This window comes from Myotis yumanensis, unplaced genomic scaffold, assembly GCF_028538775.1.
Source record: "Myotis yumanensis isolate MYYU_CA2020_CCGP unplaced genomic scaffold, mMyoYum1.0.hap1 SCAF_22, whole genome shotgun sequence".
NCBI lineage: Eukaryota > Metazoa > Chordata > Mammalia > Chiroptera > Vespertilionidae > Myotis > Myotis yumanensis.
The window spans coordinates 8,723,526-8,738,968 of NW_027223773.1; the positions used below are offsets into that span (position 1 = coordinate 8,723,526).

The 15,443-nt window shown below is 41.6% G+C and overlaps 1 protein-coding gene across 5 annotated transcripts in view; it reads right to left on the reverse strand.

Annotated features, from left to right (window-relative positions):
• Positions 1-15,443, reverse strand: part of SPATA17 (spermatogenesis associated 17) — a 186,763-nt gene that overhangs the window by 144,506 nt on the left and 26,814 nt on the right. For all 5 annotated transcript variants that reach the window (XR_011469311.1, XM_070401056.1, XM_070401055.1 and 2 more), the window contains 3 exons: positions 8,210-8,413; positions 5,132-5,280; positions 1,251-1,386 (listed from right to left, as the gene is read on the reverse strand). Coding sequence is in view for 4 of the 5 variants with exons in the window: in XM_070401056.1 (XP_070257157.1) it covers positions 1,251-1,386; positions 5,132-5,280; positions 8,210-8,413 (489 nt within the window). In the remaining variant the exon portion in view is untranslated. The remainder of the gene's footprint in view (positions 1-1,250; positions 1,387-5,131; positions 5,281-8,209; positions 8,414-15,443) is intronic.

A 15,443-nucleotide genomic window follows, 5' to 3' on the forward strand; every position in this document is an offset into this window, starting at 1 on the left:
AATATTAAAAATATTTGACACATTCATCAATCTTGTGTGATGTAATTCGAGAAAGATTAACACTTGCTTTTCTCTCAACTGACACCCTTCAAAACAACTGTGTGACAAATTATTTGAAAATTATAATCTCTCTGCTTAAAGATGGTAGAAGAGAAAGACCGTTCTCTGTGTAGACAATCTTCAACCATGATGGAAAGGGTGAAGAACAGGAACCGAAAATACTTGAGCTGTCACTTGGCTGAAAGCAATGTATTGTGCTCAACTACATTGTACGCGCATTTACAAGTTTTTAATAGTCCGTCTTCCCCTAGCAGAAGCCTAAAACCACTCCAGCCTTTTCCTTCTTCAACATTCTGAACGTCACAACTCCAACCTCCCTAACACTGTCTTTAATCAACTAAAAATGAGTAAATTGTGGCCTCCAGTTTCTGAGATCAAGAAACAAAGTTTTATAAAAAAAAGAAAAAGAAGCCTGATTTTAGCAGTTTATGGGGTACAACAAGTCTCACCCAAATCACTTAATATCAAATTGAAATAAAAAATATTTTCAATAATTCTAAGGTTTACATATCAATAATAGAATGACTACTTCGGTATTGTGCAGGTTATACTGCTACAGAGAGGGATGACTTGTTTATTTAATACGGTTATTTGAAGAGATTAGAAGGAAGGTGGGATGAAGTAGGAAAGGAAGGGAGAAAATGAAGGGAGGGGAGGAGAGAAAGAGAAATTTAAATTTGCATTTAATGTTTTTCTACGTGGTTTTGTATAAGGTTAAGTAGACTAATGATTTATTAAAATTTAAAGAATTCCTATACATTTCTTGCTTAATTTTCAGGGTCTACAAGAACAATTACTCATCACTAATTCTTTAACTATATGTACATTCTAAAAGCATAGAAGGGTACAAAATGACTCCTAAAAAACAACAACACCCAAATAAACTATTTTTCTTTTTAATGAGTATCCAAAAATCTCTACATCTCCATAAACTGCTTACTTAAGTGAGATACAGACGTATTCTTGGAATATGTCAGGATACATGAAGTGAATCTGTTGTAGAAAGCCAACACATACCATATTCTTTTAGGAAGAGACATTTGCATAAGGATCTTTGTTTTTCTGAAGTAGCTTCATGTCCGATGGTGAGTTGTTTGTATTTTAGAAGGTATTCATTGTAATTCATATTTGTTGTCTCTTTTAGCCTTTTCAAGGGGACACTATTTTTTTTTAATGTTGCGTCAACTCACCTTGCCACCGATCCACTTGTTAGGGCTTTCATCTCTGAAACGGTGATATCCATAAGCGCCAGGACCATACTTGGTTGATAAATGCATTGATGGAACGTACTTTTCATTCTTATGGTAGGAAGAGAATGGCAAAAACCTGAAAGAACAGTAAGGTGTTATTCTTCATTGGCTTTCTAGAGACGTTTGATTAAAAAAAATAAAAATTCAGCCTGGCTGGTGTGGCTCCGTGGTTGAGCATCAACCCATGAACCAGAAGGTCACAGGTTCTATTCCCAGTCGGGGGACACGCCTGGGTTATGGACTCGATCCCCAATGGGAGCATGCAGTGGTTTATACAAACACGTCATTACTAGAATGTCTGGGCAGTTGGAGAACAACTGGTAGAGGTCTCAGAAAGCACAATTTAAAAACAGCCAATTCGTTTCAGGGAAAAATGGGACCATTGCAAATCTATAGTCTTGATGCACTGAGAATTAACATACTTCCTATTTTTTCCCAAATAAGAAAAATTACACTTACCATTTTTTTCTGGTAACTCTCTTTCATTTCCCCCCATTTTTATAGGCACTTATAATTCTAGATTCTCCTCCAACCCATCTATTTCACTGGCAGATAATTCAAACTGACAAATTATGAACCCCAGTTGCCTTTTGGATCAAGCCTACATTCTTCAGCCCGACTGTCAGGCCACCCAGCATGCACTGGGTCGGTCTGCCCTCCTACCACTCCTGCTCTGTCCTAGTTTTATGACTTCTTGGTCTGCATACACTAAATGCATATGTAATATTCTCAGGAAGTATTCCAAATTGTCCATTATGTCGATGTTATACATCTTAAAGTCTTTAGACTTAGAGGTCTGTAATAAAATTCCACTATCCTGTGGTCATTTATTGAAGACAAAAAACATTCTATTTTCAAGTCAACACGGGACAACGAGAGAGCAATTGTCACCGTACAGCTAAGAAAAGGATCTTTTGTAGACAGATTCTAGAACTTCTTAATGATACACAAGCTTATTATCTGTGTCCCCAGTGTTCTAAAGCACCAGACTTCATTAGGAAAAAAAAATTAAGCTGGAAAAATGGAGGCAGCTCTTTGCAAATTTCCGCTGGAAATGGGCTGGGAAAGGCAGAAGTCTGGATCAAAAGAGGGTAATCATGCTAACTGTGCCCCGAGCACTGCGTGGGTGATACGATTTGCACACTAACTACCTCTCTCATTACTGCTTGTTTGGAGTGTTCTGTGTTAATGGGGTTAGCTAATCTAGTATTTTAACTTAAAAAGGCTCCGCTGATTAATAAATGTTGCACACTGTGCTAGTAATTAAAACAAATGGGAGAGTTACAAATAAAAGTTGAATTGTTAAGAAAACACTCTCTGAAAACATATGATAATGCCTATTTACCATAATACAATAACCGTTCAGAAAGCATGCGGATTGCAGAGGGCTAAAATGTTCGAAGAATCACATAAGTAAAAAAAAAGTTTTGAGGCGTGTTGAACTTCCTTATCACTGTTCTTTGGTAACAAACAGAACCAGGTCTTGTTTCTATACACTACATTTAAAAAACATTGTTTTTCTTGTTTATCCTCAATTGAGGATAATTTTCCATTGATTTTTAGAGAGAATGGAAGGGAGAAAGAGAAAGAGAGAGAAACCCTGATGTGAGAGACACGTATCGACTGGTTGCCTCCGACTGGGGTTGGGGATCGAACCTGAAACTCAGGTATGTGCCCTTGACCAGAAGGAATCAAACTTGAGACCACAAGGGCTATATTTTAAATTGTGTTCTTTAATTAAAATTCTAAATATTTTGCTTAATAACTATGATACCATAGCAACCAGTTAATCACACAAATGCATAGCCACATGCAGAAGCTGCAACCGTGAATTGGAGAGATATTTAAAAGGCAGAAAGGAGAATCTGAGGACCAATATGACGCTGGAGAAGGAGGACAGAGAAACTCACATATCCCTACCCTGGGTAGAGTGTTGGGCCTGCAATTCACACTCAAAACAAGAAGCAGGCCCTGGCCGGTTTGGCTCAGTGGATAGAGTGCCGGCCTGCTGAATGAAGGGTCCTGGGTTCGATTCCGGCCAAGGGCACATGCCTGGGTTGCGTGCTCGATCCCCAGTAGGGGGTGTGCAGGAGGCAGCCAATCAATGATTCTCTCTCATCGTGGATGTTTCTGTCTCTCTCTCCTTCTCTGAAATCAATAAAAAATATATTTAAAAATAAGAAGAAGAAAAAGAAGGAGGAGGAGGCCAGTGTGGGACATTCTGAGTCTGGGACACACAGTGGAGATGCAAACAAAGATGACCTTTGGAAATATAAATCTGGGATGTTGCAGTAAGAACTTAGAGCTCTAGGGAGGGGAAGCCATTGGCATAGAGTTGGTAGCTGGTGTCTTTTCAACGGAAGCGATCAGAGAGATTATGGAAGGAAAGAAGAAAGGAAAGAACAAGAGTGGAATACTGAATCCTGTCGTCAGCTTAGTTCCATCCCACTACCTGTCACCAAAATGATTGCAATATTCTCCTACTGGGTTTCCTTTCTTCCAGCGTATTTCTTCTTAAGGACATCTATCTCACAATCAACAAATTCATATTCTTTTTACAGCATCCTCTTACTCAAAATAAATCTCCATTATCTACCGATAAACCCTCAGGTCCTTGGCCCGAAGCCTGGACCAATGTTTGTTTTCACTGCCTCTCATGTTAAAATTAGTTTCTGCCAAACTGGTCTTCTCCTTGTTCTGTGAACTTTTCCGGCCATCGTGTTCTGTTTTGCTTTTAGTTTTCAAACGATCCACCTGCTTTTATCTTTTCTTTTCTCTACCAAAATCCAGATCGCCCCAAACCAGAGCAAACTCTACATTAAAAAATCAAAGTCATGGCACTGATGGTCTTTGACACACGCTTGACCGTTTTCTGGAGCTCTCCTATGACAACGCTTGCTCAGAATTGCATTAGGTTTCCTGGTTCGGTTCAAGCTAGAAGCACAGACATCCATGAGAATAGAGCCCCTGTTTTCCTTGGTGCTATGTCCCGGAGCCTAGGACTATTTCTGACATGCACACAGTTGCTGGATCAGTAAATGCCAGAGTTGCCCAGCCAGTGTGGCTCAGTGGTTGAGCGTCAACCCATGAGCCAGGAGGTCACGGTTCCATTCCTGGTCAGGGCACATGCTTGGGTTGCGGGCTCGATCCCCAGAAGGGGGCGTGCAGGAGGCAGCTGATCAATGACTCTCTCTCATCACTGATATTTCTATCTCTCTCTCCCTCTCCCTTCCTCTCTCAGAAATAAATAAAAACTTATTTAATAAATGCCAGGGCTTCTCATAAAAACAACTTGCTAGTTATTTACTAATTGCTGACATAATATCCTGGCTTCATGAACGCAGACCTAGAAATGAGGAAAACCATTTCTTCAAGAGACAAGAGAAAGTGGGATGAGCTTCTTCAGGATCAAGAACAAACAAACAAAGCTTTGAAGTAACTTCTCAAAGAAATCCTCTGCGATCCACTCTCTGTGTCAAATAGTACCATCCCCTCTTCCTACGCTTATCTTAAAGAACATGTTGAAGACTGTGACCTCACTTGGAAATACAGTCATTGCAGAAATAATAAGTTGAGATGAGGGTAGGGTGGGCCCCTGATCCAATTCGACAATTGATTACACATATGCAGTCAATATCCTCATCAATACTGTCCTATCGAAAACATTTGCATGTCGTCAAAATGGTTGTTTTGGGAGAGGTCACGGGGACCTGAGCTTTTCTCACAAATAAAAGATTCTCTGCAATATCAGAAATGGGAAATGGTGGGTACCTTCAGGCCCCAAACACGGGACAGCTGCTTTTTTTAAGCTAAGGACTCACATGTTCTCCTGAACGTTCCTTGACAATTCCAATCTTCTGAATTCACTTCTGGCCTCTTTTAACGTATCGATTGGCTCCGCCACCCGCAACGTTGGCTCCAAGGGCTTGTAGCGCTGCTTCAATACGTCACTGACGTCACGAAAGGGCCCCTGGCAAGACAGGATGTTTCATTACGGAGGATTCCTTTACCGTGTTATTGATGATCGAGACTACGGAATGCCTAAAAGCACAGCAAGTTTAGCAAATTAATTTTTTAAAATAGATTTTTATTGATTTCAGAGAGGAAGGGAGAGAAAGAGAGCAACATCAATGATGAGAGAGAATCGTGGATGGGCTGCCTCCTGCACGCCCCACACTGGGGGCCGAGCCCATAACCCGGCATGTGCCCTGACCGCGAATCGAACCGAGACCTCCTGGTTCATAGGTTGACGCTCAACCACTGAGCCACGCCGGCCGGGCCTAAGTTACAACTCGTTCTTCTCTGAATTAAAAAATACACGACACAATATTGCATCTTCAAGAAATGTCCACACTAGTACAAGTGATGATATTGAAAACGCGTTACATTAATTTTCTGCGCATCAAAAGAGTTTTTATGCTAAAACTGGTAAATCTATAGTTATAGTTGCTCTACTTTCAAATTTTAAAAACCATGTTTCGTTGAACATAATTTGAAAAGAATCCTCTCCCTTTTTGAGTAAAAATAGTAGAAACAATTCTGAGCTTAGCTTTCAAAGAACACTGCTATCAATAGAAAAAGGATACAATTGTTTTTTCACTAAAATAAGGCTCTTAGGTGAATGTCAAACCTTCCATTTTATTCTTTTTTGTGTTTTTTATTTAAAATTCTTTGACACAATAGCAACCATGCAATCACACAAATGCACAGCCAAGTCCAGAAGCCACAATGGGGAAAAGTGATCCACCACATATCCTGCCTTTAAATTAGTAGTTACTTAGATACCAGTTATGGGAATCCACCGGTTGTCTGATGAATTAGCATCACATAATGCACAATACAAGTCAGAGGTGGCTCGGGATTTTGCTGTGCCGTTAAGTAGATATTGTTTTCTCTTTTTGCCACCCTTGTGCGGGAGAGAAGTGATGGAAAGGGGACCAAGATTTCTAGTCCGATTCCTTATCCTTCCTTAACTAGGTTATCCCTAACGGGCCACAGCTGGAGTTCCTGCCGGCGCTGAGGGAAGACAGTGGGCTAATAAAAAGAAATGATTCACGCCTCATTTCTGTTCACTTATGTTTTACATTAATAGAAACCAATAATAGGAACCAGTTACCATAAAAGTCATGGACCGTAAATAACACAAATGGCAAATAAGTATCATCTAGTACTTTTCACAGCTGGACAGGAGGATTGCTATATTGGAAAGGAGTTAATGAATTTTTATTGGAACTTTATTTTTTAAAGATACAGTAACATGATTCCAAGTTCACTATTAATATATATACATATATACATATGTGTGTATATGTATATATATACATCATATAATATATATAATATATACATCCCCACTTGATATATATGTTTATATATATATCTTTTATTATGAACTTTAATTTATTATATATAACTAGAGGCCCAATGCACGAAATTCATGCAAAAGTAGGCCTTCCTACTCCCAGCTGCCAGCACCGGCTTCCCCCTGGCAACCGGAACCTGGGCTTCTCTCTGGCCCCCGGCAGGCATGCAGGACCTCGGCTTCCCTTGCAGCCCCAGCTTCGTCCGAAAGGTCCTTCGGAAGGACTTCTGGTCTAGTTAGCATATTACGCTTTTATTATTATAGATTACTAATATATTTATGTATCTTTATATATTTTATTTACTATATATTTGATGTATATATATATTTTTAAATATATTTTTATTGATTTAAGAGAGGAAGGAAGAGGGAGAGAGAGACAGAAACATCAATGAGGAGAGAGAATCATTGATTGGCTGCCTCCTGCACGACCCTACTGGGGATCGAGCCCATAACCCAGGCATGTGCCCTGACCGGGAATCGAACCAGGGCCTCCTGATTCATAGGTCAACGCTCAACCACTAAACCACCTGGCTGGGCTGGAGTTATTTTTTATACAGAGAGAAGTAAACAGAGGCACGCCTGCGTACAGAACCCATAGGCAGGAGCTCTGGGAGCTTGGTGTGTGAACCAAAATAAACCCAGTTCTGGGTTGATGCTGCCTGGTGGCGGCTATATTCCCAGTTTAAGAGTTGATGGGGATGACAGAACCATTGCTCTCTGGGACGTTCAGGACGGTCACCCAACACATCCCACTCCACGCTTTACCTCTATCCCAGGCCACAGTGAAGATGGTCTGTTTATTTCTACTGGAGTCTTGCACTGTTTTGGGCCCTCTCTCATTCCCCAACTCATACACTAGTACTCTTAAAAGTACTCAAATCTAAATTATGTTTACAGTTATATGTAAAGATTATATGTAAAGGTATGGGTCACCAAAGGACAGGTTAAATTAAATATATTTGATAACACATATGACCTTTCTAGCAACAACAGGTTATAATGAATACTGCTTATAACAATATTTTCAGTCTGGCTGGCGTGGCTCAGTGGTTGAGCATCTACTAGTACCTATAAACCAGGAGGCCACAGCTTGATTCCCGGGCAGGGCACATGCCCGGGTTGCTGGCTCAGTCCCCAGTAGGGGCATGCAGGAGGCAGCCGATCAATGATTCTCATCATTGATGTTTCTCTTTCCCTCTCCCTTCCTCTCTGAAATCAATAAAAAATGTATGTATATACTTTTAAAAAAGTGAAAAAAAACCCACAATATTTTCACACAGAAGGCTAGATCTTAACCAAAAATCCTATGTCTTAATTCCCATTGAAAACATTACACAGTTCAATACCAAAGAAATATTTGATTGCTTCCTTGGTATATGTTTTAAACATACTTTAGATTTCTTACTTAACGTTAGGTCCTATAAAAAATAATAATTCTTTTTTATGGCCACAAAGACAACACAACAGTCACTTTTTAACAAACCAGCAAAGCACACGATCGTGGGAAGGATTCTCACAGGGGGCCCAGGAGTACCTGGCACTGCTTCCGGTCGATGGGCGGCAGGGTGTGGGAGCGAGGGAAGGACCGGGTGCTCGTGCAGGCCAGCCAGCTGCTGAGGCTGTGGGGCCGCTTCTGCTTGGCTTTGGGTCTCTGAGGCGTTAAAGGCTTTGCCTTCTGCAGCCGTAGCTCCCGCGGGTCGGGATCCTTTCTGAATGGCGAGTTGTATACGCCTGGGATCTAGGAAAGCAGACAGAAGTTTGATTTGGGTCTTTAATTTTCACGGGAAGTAAAAGGAAGATCAAGTTGCACTGCCACATTTTTCACACGTGTAAGGACTATGTGAAAGGACTTCCGGAGGCGAATTTCAGATTTACCAGGGAAGATCAAAAAAGGCCCACACTCCGTCCCCACACCAGACCGGCCAGCCTTTCAGAATCGTGCGATTCTGAAGACAAAATATGCAAAAAACCACTGAGCTATGGTTTCGACCTATCACACAAGGTACATTTTATATCACTGTATTTAAAAAAACAAAAAAAAAACAGAAGCACCTTAAGTCATTCTTTTTGTATCTAACCATTACCTAACTATGAGTGTGTATATGGACCCATATCTATAGCCACACATTCACTCAGACAAACCCAAATACACAAGGCTTGCGCCAGTTTCAGGTACAAAGCATGTACTCAAGCCTAACTGGTTTGGCTCAGTGGATAGAGCGTCGGCCTGCGGACCAAAGGGTCCCAGGTTCAATTCCAGTCAAGGGCATGTACCTTGGTTTCGGGCTCCTCCCCAGCCTGGGCCCTGGTCAGGGCTCGTGCAGGAGGCAACCATATCGGTGCGTTTCTCTCACATCAATGTTTCTCTCTGTCTTCCCCTCTCTCTTCCACTCTCCCTAAAAATCAGTGGGAAAAATATCCTCGGGCGAGGACTAACAACAACAACAAAAATAGTAATAACAAAGTATGTACACAGTAAACATTTGACTGTTTGAATGATGATTCATTACATAATGGCAGTTATTTTAAGTTCTTTAAAATAATAACCCAAATGGAGATATATATATATATATATATATCTCGCAGTGGACATATATATAATAATCACTATATATATGTAGATATATTATATATAGAATCAAAGTGGATAAAATAATAATAAAGTGGATGTACAGGTGAACATGTATATAATACATTCAAAATAACATCCTCTACTTTGAATCCATGTGGTTCGGAGCTCTACTTCCGTAAGGTCACGGTACCCTTGCTATTCATCAATGACCTTGTCACGCCGCGTCAAAAGAGTCAGGGCTTTCTTAGCAGAGCACCTGCTATGCAACAGAGGGTCAGCAGATGTATGGATGACAAGTGTTCAATACGAGTTGAGCAGATGCCCATTCTTCTGGAAATTCAATGGTGTTTGAGTGCAGAACCGTACTCGGATACCTTTTCATATATGCGCATGCATATTCATAAGGACAACTCACGCTTTAGAGGACAGTGTGACTGGCTTGCTGGCTCTGTGCGCGCTCCAGGCTAACGTAAAACATGGACCCTCTCTCTCTTTACCCCCAAAATGTGCTTTTCTCTCATATCCATAAATATTTCTGGTTGCTGTATTTCCCTCATGGGATCAGCAGTTCCAAGGTATTAGGATCAGTTAGGATAGTTGTCTTTGAAGACCTATTCTTGAAAACGTTCTACTTCCAGTCCAACACTCAAATCAGTGTTAACCTGCATCTAATACCACCGGCTCCGGCTGGATTCCGTGTCCTGTCCCAGGGTTACCTTTCTGTGTGTCCGTCTTCCCCAGGCCAGCAGCTGGCGTGCTGGGACTCTGTGTTGGGTATTTTTGCATCCCCAGAACCTAGTGCTTGTCCCATAGTAGACACTAAAAATGAGGCTGGCCCGGCTGGCATGGCTCAGGGATTGAGCATCGACCTATGAATCAGGAGGTCACAGTTTGATTCGGATTCCTGGTCAGGGCACATGCCAGGATTGTGGGGGTGTTAGCCTCAGTAGGGGGTGTGCAGGAGGCAGCTGATCCATCATTCTCTCTCATCATTGATGTCTTTATCTCTCTCTCCCTCTCCCTTTCTCTCTGAAATCAATAAAAATATACTTTGAGATGAGGCTAGGTGCTTCTCCAGAATAACAATGCATCATGCAGACATACCCATGAGGCCTCTGCCTCACTACTGTTTTCCAAAGCCACATTCTTAGTAAAATATTTAAGGTTTATTTCAACATCCTATCAACTTCTTTCTAAGAAGTTATAGATTATACCCTTTTCAGCTTTCAAATAGTTGTCGAGCGCATTGCGATCTAGAAATTATTTTTTTTTATTTTATTTAAAAAAAATATTTTATTGATTTTTCACAGAGAGGAAGGGAGAGAGACAGAGAGTTAGAAACATCGATGAGAGAGAAACATCGATCAGCTGCCTCCTGCACATCTCCCACTAGGGATGCGCCCGCAACCCAGGTACATGCCCTTGACCGGAATCGAACCCTGGACCCCTCAGTCCCCAGGCCGACGCTCCATCCACTGAGCCAAACCGGCCTCGGCGCGATCTAGAAATTAGAACTAACTTGAATCACCTCCCACTCAACTTTTCCTATGTTATAATCCGGGACTGAATCTTACCAGATAAAACCAACTTAATGTAAATATATTTAAATATTTAAAAAATGTTTTGAATTAACTCTTCTTTTCGACTCCCCCCACCCCCCATACAATTTATTTGTTTAAGAAAGAACAGTGTTGAAAATGTCACAGGCAATTGTATACACCAGTTAACATTCGCTCCCTATAACACTGACTATAGAACAAGGGGGATACGTACACAGATAGTGAAATGACCTTAATAAAAGAAAATAGGTATACATATATATTCAAAATAGCTTTCAGTGGACAGTAACTTTTAAGTGGATGGTAATTTTTAACATATTTTCAGGGTGATTTTCTACGATGAGAATGTATCAATTGTAATGAGAAAGAAAACAGTAAGTGTTACATTAAAAAGACGAGTCTGACATACAATAGAATTCAACCTACATAAGTCTATGACAGAAATAGAAGAAAATGCCATTCTGCTCAGTGATAATCTAATTAAAGGAAGTCTGTTAGCATATCATTTCCAGATGATAATTTATGCTTTACAATGTCTGTCTACCTGGGTAACTGCCGCCAGCTATTCACGTCACCCCCATTAGAAATCTCCTCTGATCCCCCACCCCCAAATTTGCATGCACATGTACACAGGGGCTCGATGGGAAATGCAAATGGACCGCAGGCCTGATAGCTTCCTGAAATGGTACTCGGCAACCTCCATGGAGCCCTCCTACTGTGGCTTCTCCTTGAAATTTAAATCAAATATAGATAGAAAATACAGTTTAATTGAATTGAAAATGTCTCATTTAAAATCTTCCGGCTGTCGATATTTTAGAAATTAAGTTAATGCATTTGCTAAAGCCATCAATGGACACCGTCCGGCCCTCCCACAATCCCTACAGCAAATACCCTACTCGGTTAGCTTGAGAAAGGATCCATTTTAGAAATTAAGTTAATAGTCTAGAAATTAAGTGCATATTTTAGAAATTCAGTTAACGCTCCAGTTCAGAAATTCAGTTAATGCTAAAAATGTCAATGAACACAGTCTGGCCCTCCCACGATCCCTACGGCAAATACCCTACTTGGTTAGGTGGAGAAAGGATCCATTTAATGATTCTTCTTGCAGTAAATCAAACGACGTGAACTTACTCTTGTCCTGGTGGCTCTAGTTCATCATTTGTGAGCCACCTGTGACTCATCGGCTTGTTGTGAGTTTCTAAAAATATTCCTAGGGGCCACCAAGGACCAAGTTCGTCCTCAGGGACTAGGACCTATTTCTCAGCCTCCACATTTTTCACAGCCCGCAAGGGCGGCTGCCAAGCTCGCTTGTGGGACTTCATTCTCTGCAATCATTTTCAAGAGTGACCAGCACTATGGGGAAATCTCTGCTAACTGTGTTTTTCTTAAAAAAAAAACAGCCTACAACTGAGTTATTTGCAGTACTGTCATGCTAACATTCAGCTCAATAAGACCCAGGGGTTCTCAGGAGAGGACTCGGCTAACTGCCTCCTGCTGACCTCCCTGCATCAGGCCCGGCTGCCGACTGGGGGCCCAGCGGTGAAGGCGGCAAATGAGCTGTGAAAGTGCTGGTTTTTTTTTAAAGGCTCCGATTCTGACTCGTCAAAAGGGGGGGGGGGGGCGCGGGAAGAAGGCAATGAGTTATAAAATAGATATATATTTTTCTTGAATTCCTCCCTTCAGACCCTCCATCATGGGGACTTAAGCATGACCTAGAATATTAATTACGCCGGGCTGAGCAGCGAGCTAAAGTGTCATTTGTTACCCAGTCACCCTTAGCGTTACATTCATATTTTGAACTATTCCGTGTTTCTAACAATCTATCAGTCGGCTCTTTTCTTTCCGGATTTTACGCTTCTCCTTGAGTATTACATGGGAAAGTACTTAAAAAAAAACCACACCAAAAACGCAACTGATTTGAAAACGAATGGACATCCTTTTTGTATGTGGAGCATCTACTGTTTTTTGTTTTTTTTTTTTTTTATTTCACAGAGAATGTCTTTCTGATCAGTTTCGTTTCCAAGGCTGACCTTTATTTTGTTATTGCCTGGGGGAAGCTATGTCTAATTTCCCCCCTTTTTGTTATGGAGGCTTACTCTTAACACAAGTTTCTGTAAAATAAAAAAGAACTTGAAATAGGGCTGTGTGTGCCTCAAACTCCCAAAGCGTGTTTATGAGGGCTTCCATTTCATGTGTCGCCGTCTGAGAAATCCTAATTCCTCGTGATTTCAAAGTCACTGCTATTCTGGGAGCATTCGGTTCTTACTTCTGCAGACGGCAAGAGCACAGCAAAGAGGAGTCACCGGTGGCCACAAAAATGGAACCAAATCAGAAAGCATTTGCTCGCTCCACAATTCAGAATTTGTGAATACTGCGAGAGAGAAGCAGTTTCAAAGGAGGGCTATATTTTCCTTTCTTTCTATATATTTTTAAATATATTTTTATTGATTTCAGAGAGAAAGGGAGAGGGAGAGAGAGATAGAAACATCAGTGATGAGAGAGAATCATTGATCGGCTGCCTCCTGCATGCCCCACACTGGGGATCAAGTCCGCAACCTGGGCATGTGCCCTTGATCAAATTTGAACCCAGGAACTGTACCTATATTTGGGTCCTAATTTTCATTAAAAAAAAAAAAATGCGGTGAGCCTGGCTGGTGTGGCTCAGTAGTTGAGCTGCGACCTATGAACCAGGAATGAACCAGGAGGTCACGGTTCAATTCCTGGTCAGGGCACATGCCTGGGTTGTAGGTTCAATCCCCAGTGTGGGGCATGCAGGTGGCAGCCAATCAGTAATTCTCTCTCATCATTGATGTTTCTATCTCTCCCCCTCTCCTTTCCTCTCTCTGAAATCAATTTTTAAAAATGTGTTGAGGAAATAAGACACTGAACGAGCACAGAAGAGGAGGAAAGATCTCTGCTAACTGGGAGAGGAACAGTGGGCCAGCGAGTGTGAATGAAATATGTGCGGGGCAGGGCCTGCTGAGTGGACGCTGACCAGTGCACTTCATCATAATTACCAGGGCACCGGAGTGCCAGGGGATTTATAAAAACCCCACTCAGCAAATAATTGCCCTGCTGTTAGGAGACAGTCGGAGTGTTAATACACTGCCACAGCCCAGCGTTTAGTAAGATATTCTCCATTCAATTACTCTTGCTGAGAACTAAGAGGAAACATGGTCATTTCTCAGCCGGAGCCCTTATGCTTCCACCTGCATTTCAGACAATAGTCCCGCTAACCCTCGGACATAGCTCCCCAGGAGGGATGGGAATTTCAGGGAAACCTTAGGGCAGGGGTCCTCAAACTTTTTAAACAGGGGGCCAGTTCACTGTCCCTCAGACCCTTGGAGGGCCGGACTATAGTTTAAAAAAGAACTATGAACAAATTCCTATGCACACTGCACATATCTTATTTTGAAGTAAAAAACAAAACAAAATGGGAACAAATACAATATCTGTATTTGGATTGTGGCCCGCGGGCCATAGTTTGAGGACCTCTGCCTCAGGGAGTCACAAGAAGGTACATGCTATGGAACTCACCTGTGTAAAACAAGAATTAAAATTAAAGAACAATGACTGGCTACAAATGCTTATTCTCTTCTTTTGCTTCAGTTACACAATATAATTGTTGCCCTAGCTGGTTTGGCTCAGTGGATAGAGCCTCAGCCTTCGGACTGAAGGGTCCTGGGTTTGATTCAGGACAAGGGCAGGTACCTTGGTGTGGGAGGCAACCAATCCACGTGTCTCTCTCACATCCATGTTTCTCTCTCTCTGTCTGTCCCCCTCCCTTCCACTCTCTCTTAAAAATCAACGGGAAAAAATTGATTTCTTAATCAATAATAATAAAGGTTGTTTTTAAACATATATACTTTTTAAGTGGTTAGGGTCAAATTCTAGAGGGGTCACGCTATATGTAGATGCCAGATGTAGCTGGCTTCTTTAGGTTAATAAGTGATTTTTAAAAACCATGTTGATATCTTTACCATTATTATCAGATATTAAAGTATTCTTACAAAATGCCAATTAAAATTCAAATAAGACACCATTTTCTATGTAACTAATTCAATGCAATAATATTGAGCGTCTACTAACTTAGAAAGGCTTTGCCGGGTCTAAGGTGTGTACCGGGATGAATACAGCGCCATCAGCCCATCACGCCCTTCTCTGGAGTGGGGAGGGGGGATGAAGAGAATGATTCTGTGACCAACAGTAACATTTCCCGCTCTCATCATGGTCGTAACAGAGGTGCCCACCTTGCCCTAGCCTGTTTGGCTCAGTGGGTAGAGTGTCAGCCTGTGGACTGAAGGGTCCCAGGTTGCATTCTGGTCAAGGGCACATGCCCAGGTTGTGGGCTTGATCCCCAGTGTGGGGCGTGCAGGAGGCAGCCGATCCATGATTCTCTCTCATCATTGATGTTTCTATCTCTCTCTCCCTTCCTCTCTGAAATCAATAAAAATGTATTTAAAAATATATAAAAAAAGGAAGAAAGGAAAACACAGTATCCACGAAGTGCAACAAAAGCAAGGTGTGCCTGTGTAGAAGAGAGAGAGAGAGAGAGAGAGAGAGAGAGAGAGAGAGAAAGGAAGGAAGGAAGGAAGGAAGGAAGGAAGGCACAGTATCCATGGAGTGCAACAAAAACG